The 18464-nt window shown below is 40.9% G+C and overlaps 1 protein-coding gene across 4 annotated transcripts in view; it reads left to right on the forward strand.

Annotated features, from left to right (window-relative positions):
• The first annotated feature begins 17455 nt into the window (after positions 1 to 17455).
• LOC131694062 (serine/threonine-protein phosphatase alpha-2 isoform) overlaps positions 17456 to 18464 on the forward strand; it is a 43420-nt gene continuing 42411 nt past the window's right edge. For all 4 annotated transcript variants that reach the window (XR_009306391.1, XM_058982425.1, XM_058982426.1 and 1 more), the window contains exons 1-2: positions 17456 to 17800; positions 18102 to 18233. Coding sequence is in view for 3 of the 4 variants with exons in the window: in XM_058982425.1 (XP_058838408.1) it covers positions 17746 to 17800; positions 18102 to 18233 (187 nt within the window). In the remaining variant the exon portion in view is untranslated. The remainder of the gene's footprint in view (positions 17801 to 18101; positions 18234 to 18464) is intronic.

Consider the following 18464-nt stretch of genomic DNA (forward strand, 5'->3'; position numbering starts at 1 on the left):
TGACTTCAGCAGCGATGACGTTTTCTAGTATTCTTAACTACCTTATCGACCGCCATGTGCCAAAACGAACAATTAGTACCGATGAACACCCTCCCTGGCAATCAACCGTCCTTAGACGTTTAAAATCTGCCAAACGAGCTGCATTTAAAAAATTCTCGAAGCATAAGACACTTGCATTACGAAATCACTACTTTCAACTCAACCACTAATACAAACAACAAAGCAGACGCGCCTTTTTTGGACACCAGCGAAACATCGAGCGTCAACTGAAATCCAAACCCAAGTCATTCTGGAAATATATTAACGAGCAGCGAAAAGAATCCGGTTTACCTTCCTGTATGTCGTTTAATGGAGTTTTAGGTACCGACACTAAGGAAATTTGCCAACTGTTCTCCGACAAATTTTCAAGCGTTTATTTCCAACGAGCGCCTGCCACCACAACAAGTCGCTGCCGCCGCCAATTTAACTCCTTCTCTAGGACGAACCATCAACCGCTGCTTTCTTGCAGCAAATGCCAAACTGAAAGCATCTTGTTCCCCGGGTCCAGATGGTGTTCCCTCGATTTTTGTCAAAAAGTGCATCAGCGGGCTTCTTGAACCACTTCGGCGAGTTTTCGAGCTATCCCTCACTACTGGTACATTCCCTTCCTGCTGGAAAGCAGCGCACATGTTTCCAGTTCATAAAAAAGGAAACAAATCGAACATTGACAATTATCGGGGAATCTCGTGTTTAAGTGCCGTATCAAAACTGTTCGAGCTGGTTGTGTTAGATCCTATTTTCTTTCACTGCAAACACTACATTGCAGATGACCAACACGGTTTCATGCCTAAACGATCGACAACGACAAACCTGCTCTCATTCACAACATATGTAATGGATGGATTCGCTGTCGGATTGCAAACCGATGCCGACATGAATTTTTTTCAACAAATACGGGATAAAACCGATGCCGACCTTCTTCAGAGGGAACTGGACAGCTTTAGTACGTGGTGTGATCTAAACAGAATGGTTTTAAACCCGAGTAAATGCTCAATTGTTACGTTCACGCGGAAACGCCATCCGACTCAGTTTAACTACCATTTCTTCGGCTCGAGCATTCCAAGACACTCTCCGAACTCCCTTCTCAGGCGAGTATTTTGCTTTAAATGACGATCCGCTCCCTGAAAACCTTTTGGTTTCTAGCGTGCCATCGGGTACAACTCGTTCCAACAATTTGCCGTTGTTTGAACGTCGAATAATTTCACCGCCATCGCCGAGACTGCACAAACAAATTCACGCTGCGCTGCCATCACCGGGACGCCTGTTATACCGTACTACGGAAGACCCCGAGCGCTCCGACGCAGTCGTGCTACCAGCCAGCGACCAGCTCAGTCGTCCCGGCCCTGCGTTCGGAGGTCGTGAGGGGGTCTTCCGAACTCCCTTCTCAGGCGAGTATTTTGGTTTAAATGACGATCCGCTCCCTGAAAACCTTTTGGTTTCTAGCATGCCATCGGGTACATCACGCCCCTTCGGCATGTCGGCACGATTGCCACGTGGCGCTGGCGATTTGCGGCTATACTACCAAAACGTCAGAGGGCTAAGGACGAAAATCGAGGACTTGTACTTGGCTACTCTTGACGGCGACTACGATATTTATGTTCTGACGGAAACTTGGCTTGATGATCGTATTACATCGATGCAGCTCTTCGGGGATTCTTATGCGGTTTATCGCGCGGATCGAAGCGCACATAACAGTGTTCATGGTCGCGGCGGGGGAGTTTTGATCGCTATTTCTTCCGCACTAGCCTGCTGTGAATTGGGTGTGGATAGTTCATCAAGCATTGAAGTTGTTTGGACGAAGATTACTACGCAGACGAAGAGCTACTTTATTGGAGCTGTTTACATTCCTCCAGAAAAGCGACTTGACTGCACTATTACGCAGCTCCATCTCGACTCTATAGAACACGCTTCTTCTCAGGCAGATGCAAACGATGTGATAATAGTTCTTGGTTATTTCAACCAACCAGGACTGATGTGGGTTTCTTCAGGAAGTGGATACGCTTACCCTAACCCGTTATCCTCGACAACAAATCCTGCCTGCCGCTTTCTTCTGGACGGGATGGCTTTTCACGGACTAAATCAAGTAAGCACGATTTCCAACCATCAATCCCGTTTTCTTGACCTTGTGTTCGTCAGTAAGAATGCTTTGCCTGAGTGTTCTGTGAGTGAAGCTTCCAGTGTTATCGTTCCTTTGGATAACTATCATCCCGCATTAGAAATATCCATTTCCATCATTAGTTCACCACAATATGAAGAAGATTTAGCTGTGAATCGTCGTAATTTTCGTAAAACTGATTTAGCAGCACTACGTCGCACCCTATCGCTGATTGACTGGAATGTATTACTTGATCAAGTTGATGTAAATGCTGCAGTCGATCTCTATAACCGATTACTCATTGACTGTGTTGAAAAATCCGTGCCAGAATATCAACCTCCCAAGAAGCCTCCATGGTCTAACGCCATGCTTCGGAATCTGAAACGCACCCGTGCCAAAGCCCTACGTGCGTACACAAATCGTCGATGCCCTATTCTCGAGCGCTTTTTCGCACTCGCCAGTAACGAGTACCGCTGTTACAATAAATTGCTGTACAAAGGATATGTGAACCGCATCCAACAAAACTTACGACGAAATCCGAAGGGATTCTGGGCTTTTGTTAAAACGAAGAGAAAGGAAACGGGTCTTCCGTCTAGGATGGTATACAATGGCGAAGTAGCAACTACAACGGCGGAAAAATGCTCCCTATTTGCCAGCTACTTTTCAAGTGTCTTCACGACTGATGTGCCATCTGCCATCGAGCTCGAAAACGCGACCCGTGATGTTCCCATTGGTGCAGTGGATATGGATGTATTCACTATTTCAGTACAATCGGTTCTCTCTGCAATACGGAAAACAAAATCGTCTTATGCTCCAGGACAAAGTGCTATGCCGTCTGCTGTTCTGAAAAAATGTTCCGATATCTTAGCGATCCCACTGACGCACCTTTTCAATGTGTCGCTTCAGCAGCAAAAATTTCCCGATGATTGGAAGTTTTCAGTTATGTTTCCGGTTCACAAGAAAAATGACAAAAGCAACATCGTGAACTACCGGGGAATCACTTCTCTGAGAGTTGAGTCGAAAATCTTCGAAGCGCTTATCAACGAGGTGCTGTTTTTTGCTAGTAAACATTACATAAGCCCTTGTCAGCACGGATTCTTCCCTGGTCGATCGGTTGAGACGAATTTAGTTAGCTTCACATCGTTTTGCATTGAAAACATATCCAGGAAACTTCAGGTGGACACGGTCTACACAGATCTTAAGGCCGCTTTTGACACAGTTAACCATGAGATACTGCTTGCAAAGCTTGATAAACTAGGATGTACCTCGAGTTTCTGCCACTGGCTTCGATCCTACCTTGTTCACCGCGAGTGCGTCGTGCAAATTGGTGACAACGTGTCTGAATCTTTTTGTAATAATTCCGGAGTTCCCCAAGGTAGTACACTAGGTCCATTACTATTTTCATTATTCGTGAATGATGCGGTCTTTGTTCTAATGCGTGGAGGGAAACTATTTTTTGCCGATGACTTCTTGTGATAAGGAATGAAGCCGATTGCCGTGAGTTACAGTGTCTCATTGATACATTTTACAATTGGTGTCAAAGAAACATGTTGATCCTTTGTGTTACGAAATGTTTGTCATCAGTTTTCATCGTACAAGAGACATGCTTAATTTTAACTACAGCATTGCCGGAACTCAGCTGCAACGCGTTGACCACGTAAAAGATCTAGGTGTTATTCTCGATGAAAGGCTAACTTATACCAATCACCTGTCAGCGACTATCGACAAAGCAAATCGACTTCTAGGTTTTATGTTCAAAATTTCTAGCGAATTCCGGGATCCTCTGTGTTTCAAGGCTTTATATTGCTCACTGGTGCGCTCGCAGTTGGAATTTGCAAACATCGTCTGGTGCCCTTATCATGCAACGTGGAGTGAAAGGATTGAAGCTGTCCAGCGCAAATTTATACGATATGCTTTACGTCAATTACCTTGGAATGATCCGTTGAACCTGCCACCATATGAGAACCGTTGCAGACTATTATTACTACATACTTTGCAAGAACGTAGACATACTTCGCAGGCCATTTTCATATCAAAGCTTCTGTTGGCTGAGTATGATGTTCCCGATCTCCTTGGACAAATCTACCTCTACGCCCCAACCCGTGTTCTTCGCCCTCGGACATTACTACACATCGAAATGCGAAACACCAGCTACGCTGCTAATAGTCCGATTTTAGCGATGGTTCGTCGCTTCAACGAGCTTGCCGAGCGCTTTGACCTCAATTATAATTCATCACAATTTCGTCACCGTTTGCTGTTACATTAGGTTAAATATTTTTAGTTTAGTTCATTAAGACTTAGTGTCAGATGAACACAAATTTTAAATACAAATACAAATACATCAAAGTTCTCGGAGTCATCATGGATTCATTCAAATCACATACTTCATACATCGTGGATAAGGCATCACGACAGCATGGGTTCATCTTCCGAATAGCGAAAAACTTCAGGGACGTATATTGTCTTAAATCGCTTTACTGCGCGTTGGTCCGCTCAACGTTAGAATATTGTCCTGCTGTTTGGAATCCGTACTACCAGAACGGAATTGACAGAATCGAGGCTGTCCAACGCAGGTTCATACGCTTCGCCCTTCGGCATCTCCCATGGCGAAACAGATTTCAGCTGCTGAGCTATGAAAACCGTTGCCAGCTAATACACCTCGATACACTCAGCATTCGGAGGGACTGCTCTCGAGCCCTGTTCGTCTCGGACTTACTCTCTGCCAGAGTGGACTGCCCTACAATCCTCGGACGTCTGAATCTTCAAGCCCGCGTTCGAGCTCTACGTAATAACTCTTTTCTGCGAGTTCCGTTCAGGAGAACCAACTATGGTTGCCAGAGCGCTGTTACCGGACTCCAGCGAATTGTTAACAGTGTGGCGACGGCCTTTGACTTCAACCGGACGCGGAATACGATAAAAGCGAAATTGTTGGCAATTTTAAAATGTAATTAGTTTAAGCAACCACCATTGGGGCCAAGTGGCCTGTTGGTGAAGGTAATAAACATAAACTTGTTTCTAGAGTGACCGAACTCAAATGGCATTTTATTTGTCAAAACGGTTTCTTTTCCTGAACACGAAGTTAATAAAATTTTAAAAGTAATTCAAAAACTTCATGGGGAGGGGAGTTTGAACCCCCAAACCCACCCCCCCCCCTTGCGCACGGGACTGCCTGCGAACGCGTGATTGTGGAAATCTAGCCTCATCAAAACATAAGAACTTTTCAAACATTTCTTGGGATTCCACGGAATGTGAAGAAATACTTTATTCTGGTGAAGGCTATATGGTTCGACAATAAAACGGAAATACCCTCCCACTTATCTCCTCCAATTTCTGTTTCAACCAGGTACAGCTTGGTTGGTCATCCGGAGTGAACCAAAAAATATCATATGTTAAGCCAAACCTACTGAAACTGGGGATGAAAGAGTTAGGAGAGACTGAAAAGAGACGCCCGTTAAGATCTTTGATCTGGTAAAAGATCTTCATGGGTGTCTCTTTTCAACCCCTCTGAAAGGCAATGGCTTCGATGAACTGCAGCTGATCACTCGGCAGCATGCGATAATTGATATTTTCTCTGAGTACAATTGTACGAAGTTTAGTAGGTCTGGTCTCATTCGTCGGAAACGATATGCTGATGCTTATATCGGGTATAAGGTGGAATTCCGACAAACTTCGTCGGCCAGCTTTTCTTCGAGGAAGCCACCGAGCTCGATACTTTTGTTCTTGATTGAGCAAGCTTTCCAGTTGACTAGACCCACTCGCAGACATTTTCAATATCGAAAAGGCCCTGAGTGTATATCTGGTTGAACCGAAGGGAACGTCGCTTCAGAATAATTGTTATATTCCGTTCGCTTCTGAATGAATTCGTATTTTTTCCGATAATTTTTAGAAAATTTAAACAATGTTCTATCAATTCGAATATTGCTAAAAAAATCCAACAAATTTGTTCGATCTCAATCGATTCTTTCTTGAATTTAGATGAATTTTATGCAACTGGAAACTCTGCATGCTCGGGTGGGAGAAAATTTTTGTTCTGCTGCTGGCTAAATCCAGGAGCAAGAGCTGGTCACTAACGGATGGATGGAGTCGATGTGGTTCGAAAACTGAACGGAACCGATGCTACAGTCGCCAGCTGTGTACGGGGTTGGAGCCGTGGTGGGACCGGTAGCCGGGATGGGCTGATTACCAAAAAATTCTGTTCGTTAATCATCGGGGGCAGCATTGATCTCCGCTGCGGCTGGTTTCCAAAATAGCCTTATTGCGGTTATCTATAAAATTTACGCGCTTTATGCGACCCTTTTTGGTGGAGCCATAATTTTCCCCATATCCAGTGAACTTGGGGTCCGCTTCTTCAATTTGTTGATACCCTGTCAAAAAAATGCGGACGAACATGGTCAGGCGATTTAAAAAGTTTGACGTTTGACTCAACTCGCCTGTGCTAATTGCCCCTAGAAACAAATGCAATTTGCGAATGCGATTTAAAGGCAATTTCAATACTTAGACAAGTTTGCTGGCGGCTGAAATGGACTTGGTTGTTTTTTGCGTTTTTTTTTCAAACATGGCGGTTCATGTTTGGCTTAAGCTTAAAATTGTTTTTTGAACAATTGATGTGTTGTCACTTGTATTTTGTTAGTCTAGTGCACTTCATTTAGCCAACGAATGTAGAAAATTGTGGAATCGTGTGTAAGTATAATAGAACAAGATCTATGACATAAAGTCTTAATGAAAGTCAGATTGTGATAAGTTTTGGTGTGTAATACCAATTTCACCTTTGATTCTTCCTATAAGTTGGGGATGATTACCTAGTATACTGGTAAGTATATGTGAGTAGATAATGAATCCGAAAATAAGTATTATTTTTAATTTTCATATTAGGCAATTAAGGGTGATTAAATGGCACGTTCCATGGGCGATTTAAGGGCGGGTTGGGCGCCTAAAAAATGACGGCGGCAAATCGCCCAAATGTTGCATTTGGAATAGCCCCCTAATTGCCAGCAATTTGCTGGCAAATTGAAGGGCAATTAGCGCATCCGAGTTGGCAAATAGCCCCCGTTAGCCAGCAACTTGCCCTTCTTGACTGGGTAACTGTCGATGTTGTGAACCCCGCCACATTTGTTGCATCGACAGCTGTTGGCTCCGTAATTGAATCGTGGACATTTCATGCATTGAGTAACGCACCGGTGCTTTGGTTTGTTTCAAGCCTACTCAACGATGGTACTTTTTATCACGTTGATCAATTTGAGGGTTTTCAGTGATATGCACATGTGTTCGAGGTGATCAAGTAGATCTTATCATAATAAATCTACAGTGTGTCGTGCGGGCGATTTTGCAAAGGTTTAAGGCCGCATTCGACCAATTTTTACATCAGTTCCGCTTCCTTAATATCAACGAGACTGTGTAGCAAGACTTTGAGTGGTTTGGTGTAGCTTCTAGATGACCGAGTTTAGTTATGTGATTGTTATTGCGGACAAAAACGAATAGAATCATACATATGTGCAAAACCTCTCCATAGCAGAATATAATTCAGATGAGTTCACTGTACGCAGAAATCATTTAAAGTCTATCTGAAAACACACATAGTTATTTTCCATGTAGGTTTTTACTTGACTTCTATGTGCAAATCCCATAAACATTTGAAAAATGCTCTTGATTAAAATCATTGAAACAATCACATACATTGATTACGATAGTAAAACCCGTGTGATTTTTTAATAATTTTTAGCTGAATACATTTTTATGCTTTATGGACCACGAAGGATTGACCAAGAGAAACATTGTTTCATAAATTTAATTACTATTATTGTACTATAACCATACAATTTAGTTTTCCTGCTTCAAGCTTTGGATGCTACAAAAGTCATGTAAAATTTATTGTTCAGTTATACCCCTGTTCATGCAAGTGCTCTTGTCGCCTGATTAAAAATCCGTAACTCAATGACATCTGGGTACTTGATACCTAGCGTATGGTTCTAGAAAACATTCCAGAACGACAAAACTCTTCGTCGGACTCAAGAGCTTGAAGACAAGTTGACAAACGGCTGTAAAATATAAATTAGGAGAATTTATAAAACCGTTGAAGATTATTTTACTAACTTACTCAAAACTTAAACTGAATTTTCTCCAGGCATCACCGTACTCAAAAGTGACCATTCAATGTAATTCTGCTTAACATTTTTTTCAGAATGATAGATAGAATAAGGACTTTCGAAACCTACATCGGCTAGTGCTCGACCAGATTCCCCAGCTTGAAAACAATGCTACTGTTACTAATTTTTTCACATGTACAAATCACATAACATTCATCTGATAATACAGATAACCTTCGTTCAAATACAATGCATCGATTCGTTAAATGAATGTTATTGATGTGCAATAATGAGTTATATGTGCTTCTCCTGTGACTTTCAATGGATACACATAATATGAATGGGATTGCAATGAAGGTAGAGCCAAATACAAATATGTAATTTGTATTTGGTAGAGCTATGTGATGTTTTTAAGGCTCAAGTTACCTCAAGGCTTGGTAGTATGCGTAAGAAAAATTGTGTTCAGCTTTGCCACCAGATTATCCATTTAAACCTTTTCAAAACTCTAAAAGAAGAATATCAGTCGATTTATTATATCATCACGATTCAATTCATGCAAAATACCTGCTGGAAAAACCATCGGCTTAGCTGGATGGTGCTTTTGAAAAAGTGGCTGTGATTTTTTATCACACTACCACACCGAGCTGGGGTACGCAACACAACTGCGCAATGAAAAAACCACTGCCACTTTTTCAAAAGCACCATCCAGCTAAGCTGATGGTTTATCCAGCAGGTATTTTGCATGAATTGAATCGTGATGATCTAATAAATCGACTGATATTCTTCTTTTAGAGTTTTAAAAAGGTTTAAATGGATAATCCGGTGGCAAAGCTGAACACAAATTTTCCTACGCACACTACTAAGCGTTCAATTCTAACACATGCTTAAAAAAGGTAACTTGAACCTTAATAATTTTTATCAGATTTCTTGGTTCAGTGTTGGCTTTCTATACCCTTTGCTTTAAGGTGAAGCGATGCCAAAATCACAACAAAGGTTCGGTTATGTTCGGCTATGTTCGGGTTACGTTCAGCATCTGTGTGCGGCTAGAAAGTACTATACCGATATGAGATGGCACGCATACAAGGGTATCGTTCAGCAATCAGCTGACTGGTTTTTGCACCACGTGTTTCATTTGTTTTGAAAAATAAAAAGGTACAAATTTCCCAAACGAATCAAAATAACGTGAAGAGAACCTTTTCATCAGCTTGTGCTAACATGCCTGCATACATCAGTGATACAATTTCTAAGCAATCTAAGATAAGACACTCAAGTTACAAAAGATTTTGTCTTGCGCGCCAATGCAATGTTTTGATTTTGACGATGAAATAAAAAGAAGAAGCAGAAACGACGGCAGCCATTTTAGCTGCCACCTTGGCTCTATTCAGCATGTCCTTAACCGATCCGGAAGGAGCCAATTTTCCGTCAATATCACTTATGGTCGAGGAATATAATCCCGAAGAGAACTAGTTTTTACTTCGATACCATGCAAATGCATATTACCATTAATTATTGAGACCAGCTTGTTGTCGCCCACATTCTTTCACTTTTATCGATAATTTTCCTAAGCTGAGCTACTATATGCATTAAGGCTAGTTTACAGTTCGGGAAATGGGTCACGGGATTTTGCACGGGATTTGATCAGGGAAAATTTCCCGCCGAGATCTCTCAAACTGTCAAACCAAAATCTCTGCTGCTTCTTAAAAATACAAACAGTATCAAACTTGCAGCGAATTTCAAACCTTATAAAAATACTATTTTCCCCGTCGGAAACGATTTGTGTTGATTTGTTCCCGGCCGAATCTCTGTTTGGAGTTTTAAAATCCCGTGACGTTTCCCGCGGTTGGGTTTACACTTCAGGAAAACTGTCATTTTTGTGTAGACTCATTTCCCGTCTCGAGATTTGAAATTCCGAGCTCCATTTAAAGTACACAGAGACCCGAATCTCGTGACACGTTTTCCGAACTGTAAACTAACCTTTAGCAAACAAATCCCAATGACGGGGAGGAGATTCATCACGACAATAACTGGATTTCGAATGGTGCAGTCAACATCAGCTTCAGTCAACTATCTTCAAATTGCGACAACATACATTTCTGGTACCGTTTGCTTCAAACACCTCAATTACAACAGCAGATGATAAACCCCACTCTTACCAAGAATCATTATCGCTTTATATATTACAAATGAATTGATAACTTTTGTTTTTCGCCTATGTCTGCCAACGCATTTTATTAGGTAAACAAACAACAGCTGTTAAATAACAGCTCGCATAATTACACGCACACATTCAAGCGTGCACTCGAATTACACTGGAGTGTTCCATTGACACCGTGCCAGTGCAAAACACTGGCGCGGTGTCAGTGCCATTATTCGAAAATCCTATTAGGAAAAAATGTGCCCACCTGTACCCGTCTTGCATCGAAATGTGCGCCCGTCACCCGATGTGTGATGCGAAAAGAAAAATATTTATCGATAACTTCTTTTCTCATCATCAGCGCCTCACCAGTTCACTGCAGAGAGCATAGGAAGAGAGACGAATAGTGTAAAGCCAAAAATATTGTCTATCCCGAGATAAACTAGCATTTCGTCGATTTGTTGCTATATGTTTCACACATGAGTGCGAATGAAACAAAAATAAACGTCAAATCGTTTTTTCGCTGGCACTAATGTAAAGTGAATAGGCGCGTGATTCGGCGCACGGCTTGGCGGCGCATGGCTGATATGTCACGGCTTTGGCAAACAATGTTATAAAGATAGGCAATGTTCGATTGGATTCGTTTTTTGACAACTAAACCAGAATCCAATCGATCCAAAATGGGTCTCCGCAGTTCTCTTTCTAGAGTTTTCTACTACAGCCTATACTTGGTAACTTAAAGAGCACAAAATCACTAGACTTTTCTATGGTTCATATACGTACACATCACATGACACAAATACTACATCACGAGCTGGTGGAAAATAATAAACAAAGGCGGCAAAAGCAGATGAGATTTTTTCACCCAAGAAACTGCATTAGTGTTCGTGAGACCGGCCGCCAAGAACTCACTGTAGCAGTGTGTTATAGAGTTCTATGCAAATCATTTCACACACACACTAATTGGGGGTTTGTTTTCCTCCATCTGTCATATATAAACGAAAGAGAGGGAGTCCAAATTTACCCAAAAATAATGAGATATTCCCCAAAGCCGACTAAACTTCATCCCATTAATTTTAAGTAAAAAAATCATTCCCTCTCCCTCGTTTTCCGGCAGTGAAATAAGGACAGCAAATAAAAATTACCTACTGGTAGTTAATGGATTTTAAGTGTGTGGTCAGGCGATTTAAAAAGTTTGACGTTTGACTCAACTCACCTGTGCTAATTACCACTAGGAACAAATGCAATTTGCGAATGCGATTTAAAGGCAATTTCAATACTTAGACAAATTTTCTGGCGGCTGAAATGGACTTGGTTGTTTTTTGCGTTTTTTAAACATGGCGGTTCATGTTTGGCTTAAGCTTAAAATTATTTTTTGATCAATTGGTGTGTTCTCACTTGTATTTTGTTAGTCTAGTGCACTTCATTTAGCCAACAAATGTAGAAAATTGTGGAATCGTTTGTAAGTATAGTAGAACAAGATCTTTGACCTAAAGTCTTAAAGAACGTTAGATTGTGATAAGTTTTTGCAATACCTATTTCACCTTCGATTCTTCCTATAAGTTGGTGGTGATTACCTACTATACTGGTAAGTATATGTGAGTAGAAAATGAATCCGAAAATAAATATTATTTTTGATTTTCATATTAGGCAATTAAGGGCGAATAAATGGCGCGTTCCATGGGCGATTTGGGGGCAATTTAAGGGCAGATTGGGCGACAAAAAATTACGGCGGCAAATCGCCCAAATGTTGCATTTGAAATAGCCCCCTAATTGCCAGCAATTTGCTGGAAAATTGAAGGACAATTAGCGCATCCCAGTTGGCAAATAGCCCCACGTTAGCCAGCAACTTGACGCTAGTGATGGAAGATGATCTGATTCAAGTGCATCATTTGGATCTGACGTGTCCATTTTTTACCGTGCAGTGCTGAAATCATAATATAGTGAGTGTTTTGGCTGATTTTCACTATTCGTCTCCAGTGATGTCAGATCTACGGAAATCTCCGTAGATCTACGGATTTGGAGGTTTTCTACGGATCTACGGATCCGTAGATAAAATCTACAGAAATGCAATTTTTTCTACGGAAATCTACGGATTTATCTCAGTGTACTTTTGAAGAAGGTTGCCAATAATCGACAGTTATTTTTTCTATTGGAAAATCATCTTAACAAAATGGAGAATCCGCAAAACCATGTTGTGCGATACTAAATACCAGCGATCGAAAATTCAACTCGAGAATATACACCCTGCTTTATAAAACGCATTCCAAAAGTTATACCGCATTTCGCCGATAATGAGTCGGGGAAATTATAGTGCAATTCAATACATCCAGTAAAAGTCGTATTGAATTGAATTTAATTTATTGTTTCATCTGCAAATGATAAATTGTTTATTTCATAGAATACAAGCAACGTTTTCTCCTCTCTGAATCGATATCTTGGATCCTGATAACTGTTTTAATTCGTATATTTGATTCGTGCACGTAGTCTGACAGCTGATTTGTCGATCGATTGGTGCTGGTTCAGGTAAAAGCGAAAAGGACACTGAGTATCGTGACAGTTGTCTTTGATAGTTGGAAATATTGGTTGACCAACCTCGGCGCGGCCCGATGTAAATATGAATATCTGTAGCACTTTTTAAGACGAAATGCTATTAAGAAGCACAACTGGAAATCCCGAATGGCAAAACGCGATCCAAAATCAGTTGGGTATTTCTCCGATGTCATTGATGTCAGGACCTTCTGAGAAACGAACGTCGCCTCTGACCATGTTCTGGTGGTATGTGGGATTTGTACTTGACCAAACTAGAAGGCGAATGCTTACAGCAGTTATACGTAAAAAAAGGAGCGATATGGTCGTCCACATCGTACGAATGAGGGTACAACAAAAATGAGGAAAGCTTTGCCATGAATGACACGTGAAAGCGATCAACAACACGAGAAGGAGAAACTTTTATTACTAAAGCAATTAGAGTTATCTAAATCTGTCCAGCAACCAACGTCACGTTAAAAGGGAATATGTGTATTGTCAGATATAACGTTAATCTCATTCAGCTTCAACATGTTCGAAATTTGGCTCTGGTATGCATACCTCGTACCTCACTAGATCAATTTATCTATATTTAATAGTAACAGAATGACACATCTTTATGAACAGGATTAAGTTAAGATTAAGGTCCCCGTCTACAAGGAGGGCGGTGCAATCGACGGAAGACTACATGATTTGTCTCCTGATGGCGTTATCCGTAGATTCATGTCGCAAGACGACGAAGTTGTTGCCGATAAAGACGTGTTCAGGAATTTGTTCCCCATTTCCTACGCTGTCCGGGTTGTGAGAATGCGGATAGAACACTCCATTCCTTTCTTCGTGACCCTGGAAAATGTAACCAACTGGCACATATAACCAACAAACTGTTACGTTTCAATTCTACGAACAACTATGGAAAACAGTGGTATAAAATCTCTCTTTTGTTGCCCATTTCTGCTGCATTAACCGCAACCAGGATTCAGTTTCAACGCCTTATTCATTCTTTAATCTGCATCTTGACTGAAGTTTAAAGCAGAGTCTAAAGCCTTCAGCTCGGAGGCAATATTAATACATTCACCCACCAAAACATTCATGTGTTTTATATGAGCTCTGTGAAATTAAAAGCAGAAGGTGGCATCTGTTACATTTTCGAGAAAAAATGAATTGTGTAATCTATGAAGTTGAATTTGAATCGAAAATAACTGAATGAACGCGCTGCCTCAAACGAACTAAGTGGTCCAACCAGCAACGACAGCTAAACCAGAATCTTAAATTAAATCATCAACGATTACATCCAGTACTTTTATAGTAACAAATAGCACCGCCAAACAAGATGCAAATGGTAGATAAAGATTCATCAAATTGCATCATGAAAAAAATGCTGCACAACACAACACATCGGGATGTTTTCTCTTGAAAATGTGGGAAGAAGTAGTTTAGAAAGTATTTATTACATTGTGTTTTTATCGCTGTCAGAACGACGCTGAATCCCTCTGGATAAAGACTCGTCACGTCAAGCGTTTGTTTACCATTTATCTGTCAATGTCATTCCAATCGAGCACGAAACCTGTCAGTGTCATTTAGTTGGGATAAGATGGCGAGGCTTTATTCAGTAATTCAGCGTCTTTAGCTGTCAGTTTCTCGAAAATTGGAACGGAACAACGTCGCAAATTCATTTTGCGACACCCATCATGACATCGGAAAACAATTGGGAATCGTGCAATCAACCGTGAGTCGTATGATTAAAAGGTACTACTAAACTGTGAGCATCGAATGGAAGGAGAAATGCAGGCAGAAAGGATGTTCTAATAGTGGTCAGCAGGATCACAAGCGTGTAGTGAAAGAGTTTAAGCGTAATCCAATGCTTCGGTCAGGGTGTGCCTAAAAAGTTGAATCTGTCCAAGTCTTTGGTTCAGAGAGCCGAAGGCCGGGAGAAACAAAGTACAAAGTGCAGAAGGCTCCAAATCATGACAAACGGAAAAATTTGGTGGGAAAGTCATGGACGTGAAAACTGTACACCCAGATGCTGACGAAGCCTCATTATCTCATCATGGATGATAAGACTTGTGTCAAGGTGGCCATTCTGTAGCTTCCGGGGCAACTATTCTTCACTACCCAGCACAAATTTGATGTTCCGGAGGAAGTAAGGAAGCAGAAACTTTCAAAGTTTGCCAATAAATACATGATTTGTCAAGCGATTTGCTTTTGTGGCAAACGGAGTAAGCCTTTCCTTACTACCGAGACTGTAAACGGGGAGATCTATCTCGGGGAGTGTCTTCAGAAGCGTCTGTTTCCTCTGTTGAAATAACCCGAGGGTCCTACGATCTTCTGGCCGGATCTAGCTTCGAGCCACTATTCAAATGTTGTCCAGGAATGGTACGACGCCAACGGGGCTACTTTCGTACCCAAGGAAATGAAGCGGAACTAAGGCACATCGAAAAATACAGCAGGCACTACGGAAGCATCCCAAGAAGGTCAAATCTGAGGAAGACATGAAGAAAAAATGGGTTTCCGTACAGGAGAAGCTGAAGCTAGATGTTGTACAGAAACTAATGAGGGGAGCTAAGCGTAATGTGCGACCGTAAGGTTGTGGTGTTGTAGTTGAATAAAATAAATATGCCAAAAACTTACTAATGGGTTATATTGCATTGTCTGAAAGTTTGAAAAGAATCGGACAAACTTGGTAATTTTTACAGCGTTTTTTCCGTGGTGCAATTTGATGTGGGACATTTCGGAAGTTTTCACGACCGTAGTCAGCAAATTGAAGAAGTATACAAAGCCAACCGACCGTTGACGATCAAAGAAGCAGACTGAATGACTGTCAGGCATTGCTACAAATGCCCCCCACAAAAAAGCTCCACGCGCAATAGTTAATTGCGCGCGAGGGAAATACTACTAACCTATTGAAAAAATCTTTATTTGTTGTAAATATATAAAAGGCAATGGCTCCGCATTGAATAGCGTCATATAAACGAACAATATAACAAAAATTTGGGATAGCACAATCACCAATAAGTATTAAGAATAAGTGGCCAGATGGCTATAACAGAATCCCGTTCGAACATCTAAAAGTCGGGAGTGACAAGTAGGACGAAGCAATCCACTGCATGATCCTCAATATCGCATAACAATCCTCAATATCGCCTATGAATACCCTGTTCTGTTTAAAAGACTGCGCCCGTTGGCTGAATCGGGTGACGGTGAATACCAAAACAGACGATTTACGATGGACCAGACGTTTACTCTGCGATATATCTTGGATAAATTTCGAAAATACGACAAGCGGGCTCACCATCCGATTGTGAATTTGCAGGCAGCGTACGATTAAGTGAAACGAAACGAAAAGGGCAGATAACGATGGTTAAAAAAGAATAACCAGAGAGATATCTCACATTAAATAGGTTGAAACCAAGCGATGGGATTTCAAATTTGTTGTTCCATGTAACGCTCGAAGGTGTGATACGGATTTGTTGTGCAAAGGAACGGAACTAGTATCACGATATCTCAAAATTACTGGCATAAAAAATATTTTGAAAACTTGTATTCTTACTGTAGAACTAACAAGAATGGTTCCTGAACGAACAACATGAGCGACGTTAGAACCCTCGACTAGACTGAACAATTCTATAGATATTGTCATATAAAATTTGGAGCTTTACAAGGACAATGTGGACTAAAAAAATACTTTTCATCCATTGTGTAATATAATTTTAAGAAATTTTTCAGCATTGCTAATTTTTAGGTTAGGTATTAACAGTGCGTCTTGAATAAGTCGGTTGGACTGCTATTTTAAAATGCTTTTTACTGCTGTTGTGTATTAAAAATGCTGCCTACTAGTAAGAAGCATTTGTAGAGTACTAAATATCAATTCATTAATGAATATAACTTTAACTTGGAATTGAGTTTGGGCACACAATCCCTAAATGGGGTGAAAAACACTATTGAGTTCTGCAAGATGACGACACGAATGAACTCTTGCTGAATGAAGTTCACGTTTGACAATTCTCGGTGGTTTGTTTACTTTGTCAGTTGCGTGAGTTCGAGTGCAACGGGTGCTCATCTGTCACATTCGAACTCACGTAACTCCTATGTAAACAAACCACCGAGAATTGTCAAACGAAGTTCATCATTTTGTGGGGTTATGCCGGTTGGTGTAAAACCTAATTTGGAATACTTTTGTTTCTTTGTTGAGTGCAGAGCAAATCTACGGATTTAATGTCGCGAGAATCTGGCATCGCTGTTCGTCTCTCTCACTATATACTCTCTGATTCACTGATGGGAGAAGCATTTTCCGACTGTACTATCCAAATGGGCTAAACTGAATGTTGTCAACTTTATTTTTATTGCATTTTACTATATTTTCAAATCATTGTTTGAATGATGTTCTTTTATTTAAAAACGAGAAGTTTTTAATATTCAGTTACGCAATGTTGAAGCGAATGATTTCACTTTTGGACCAAAAAATGAGATGGCAGATTTGGAAAATATTGTGCGATTAAAACCTTTGGATGAGATGCGCATCTTCTCATTTGATGACTCATGCCAACCTTAGATGCCAACAAGCTGCAACTTTTTCTCACCTTCTGAGTCCGCGTTGCTGTGTGCTGTGTGGTGGTAGCTTTTTTCGTCTCTCCTCTAGTGTGAAAATTCTGTGAATTTTCCCGATTTTCCGTTCGATGGTGCCATTCTGAGCCTCATTCAACGACGCGAAAGCATCAATTGCACAAATAATATTCGTTTACAAGCACGCGTTCACGATTTTTGGGAAATAATTGCTTCAAATAATCGCGGTACGCTAATAGTAAGAAATAACGGAAGAAGAACAAAGTGTGAGGCCAGCGCGAGAGTGAAAAGAGTAGTCCAACAAAATGTCGGACCCAGACGCATTAAACATCGATCATCTGATTGCTATGCTTTTGGAAGGTAACGTTATAGAAAAGCTAGGATTATAAGAATGCCGATGGGTTTTTTTTGGCAATGTTGATATAATTGTGTAAGAATGGCTTACGGTGTTAGACAACGCCCGATTGAAAAAAGGTGCGAATGTGTCGAAAGGTCGAAGGAATTTTGATGCTACCCTCGATCTGAATCAGGAAAAATACATAGATGAAGGAGAAACCTTATTATTTTCGTCGGATACCTCCACAGTTGGATAACCCCAGAAATTTGTCCGATACGGGACTAAGCTGTGTGCTGAATCTGCTATTTGCTTTTCTTATTTCAGTTCGTGGTGCAAGGCCAGGAAAAAATGTTCAGCTGTCGGAAAATGAGATTCGTGGCTTGTGTTTAAAATCTCGAGAAATTTTCCTGTCGCAGCCGATCCTTCTTGAATTGGAAGCACCACTGAAAATTTGCGGTAAGTGTTAAGATATTTATTTCGAACTATCATTGACCAGCATGATTGGCTTTTGTGTGTCTAATAAAAAGAAAGAAAAATTCGGACTATTTTTGACGGAATACTACTGACGATGGCGTACGGCAATGAGTGATGATTGTGATGATGAATTGCGGTGTAAAACAACTGAAACGTGTGCGTAGATATTTTAACGACTTTGATCATGTTTGTGTGAATGTTTCCACGATATGT

Source organism: Topomyia yanbarensis, chromosome 3 (assembly GCF_030247195.1).
Source record: "Topomyia yanbarensis strain Yona2022 chromosome 3, ASM3024719v1, whole genome shotgun sequence".
NCBI lineage: Eukaryota > Metazoa > Arthropoda > Insecta > Diptera > Culicidae > Topomyia > Topomyia yanbarensis.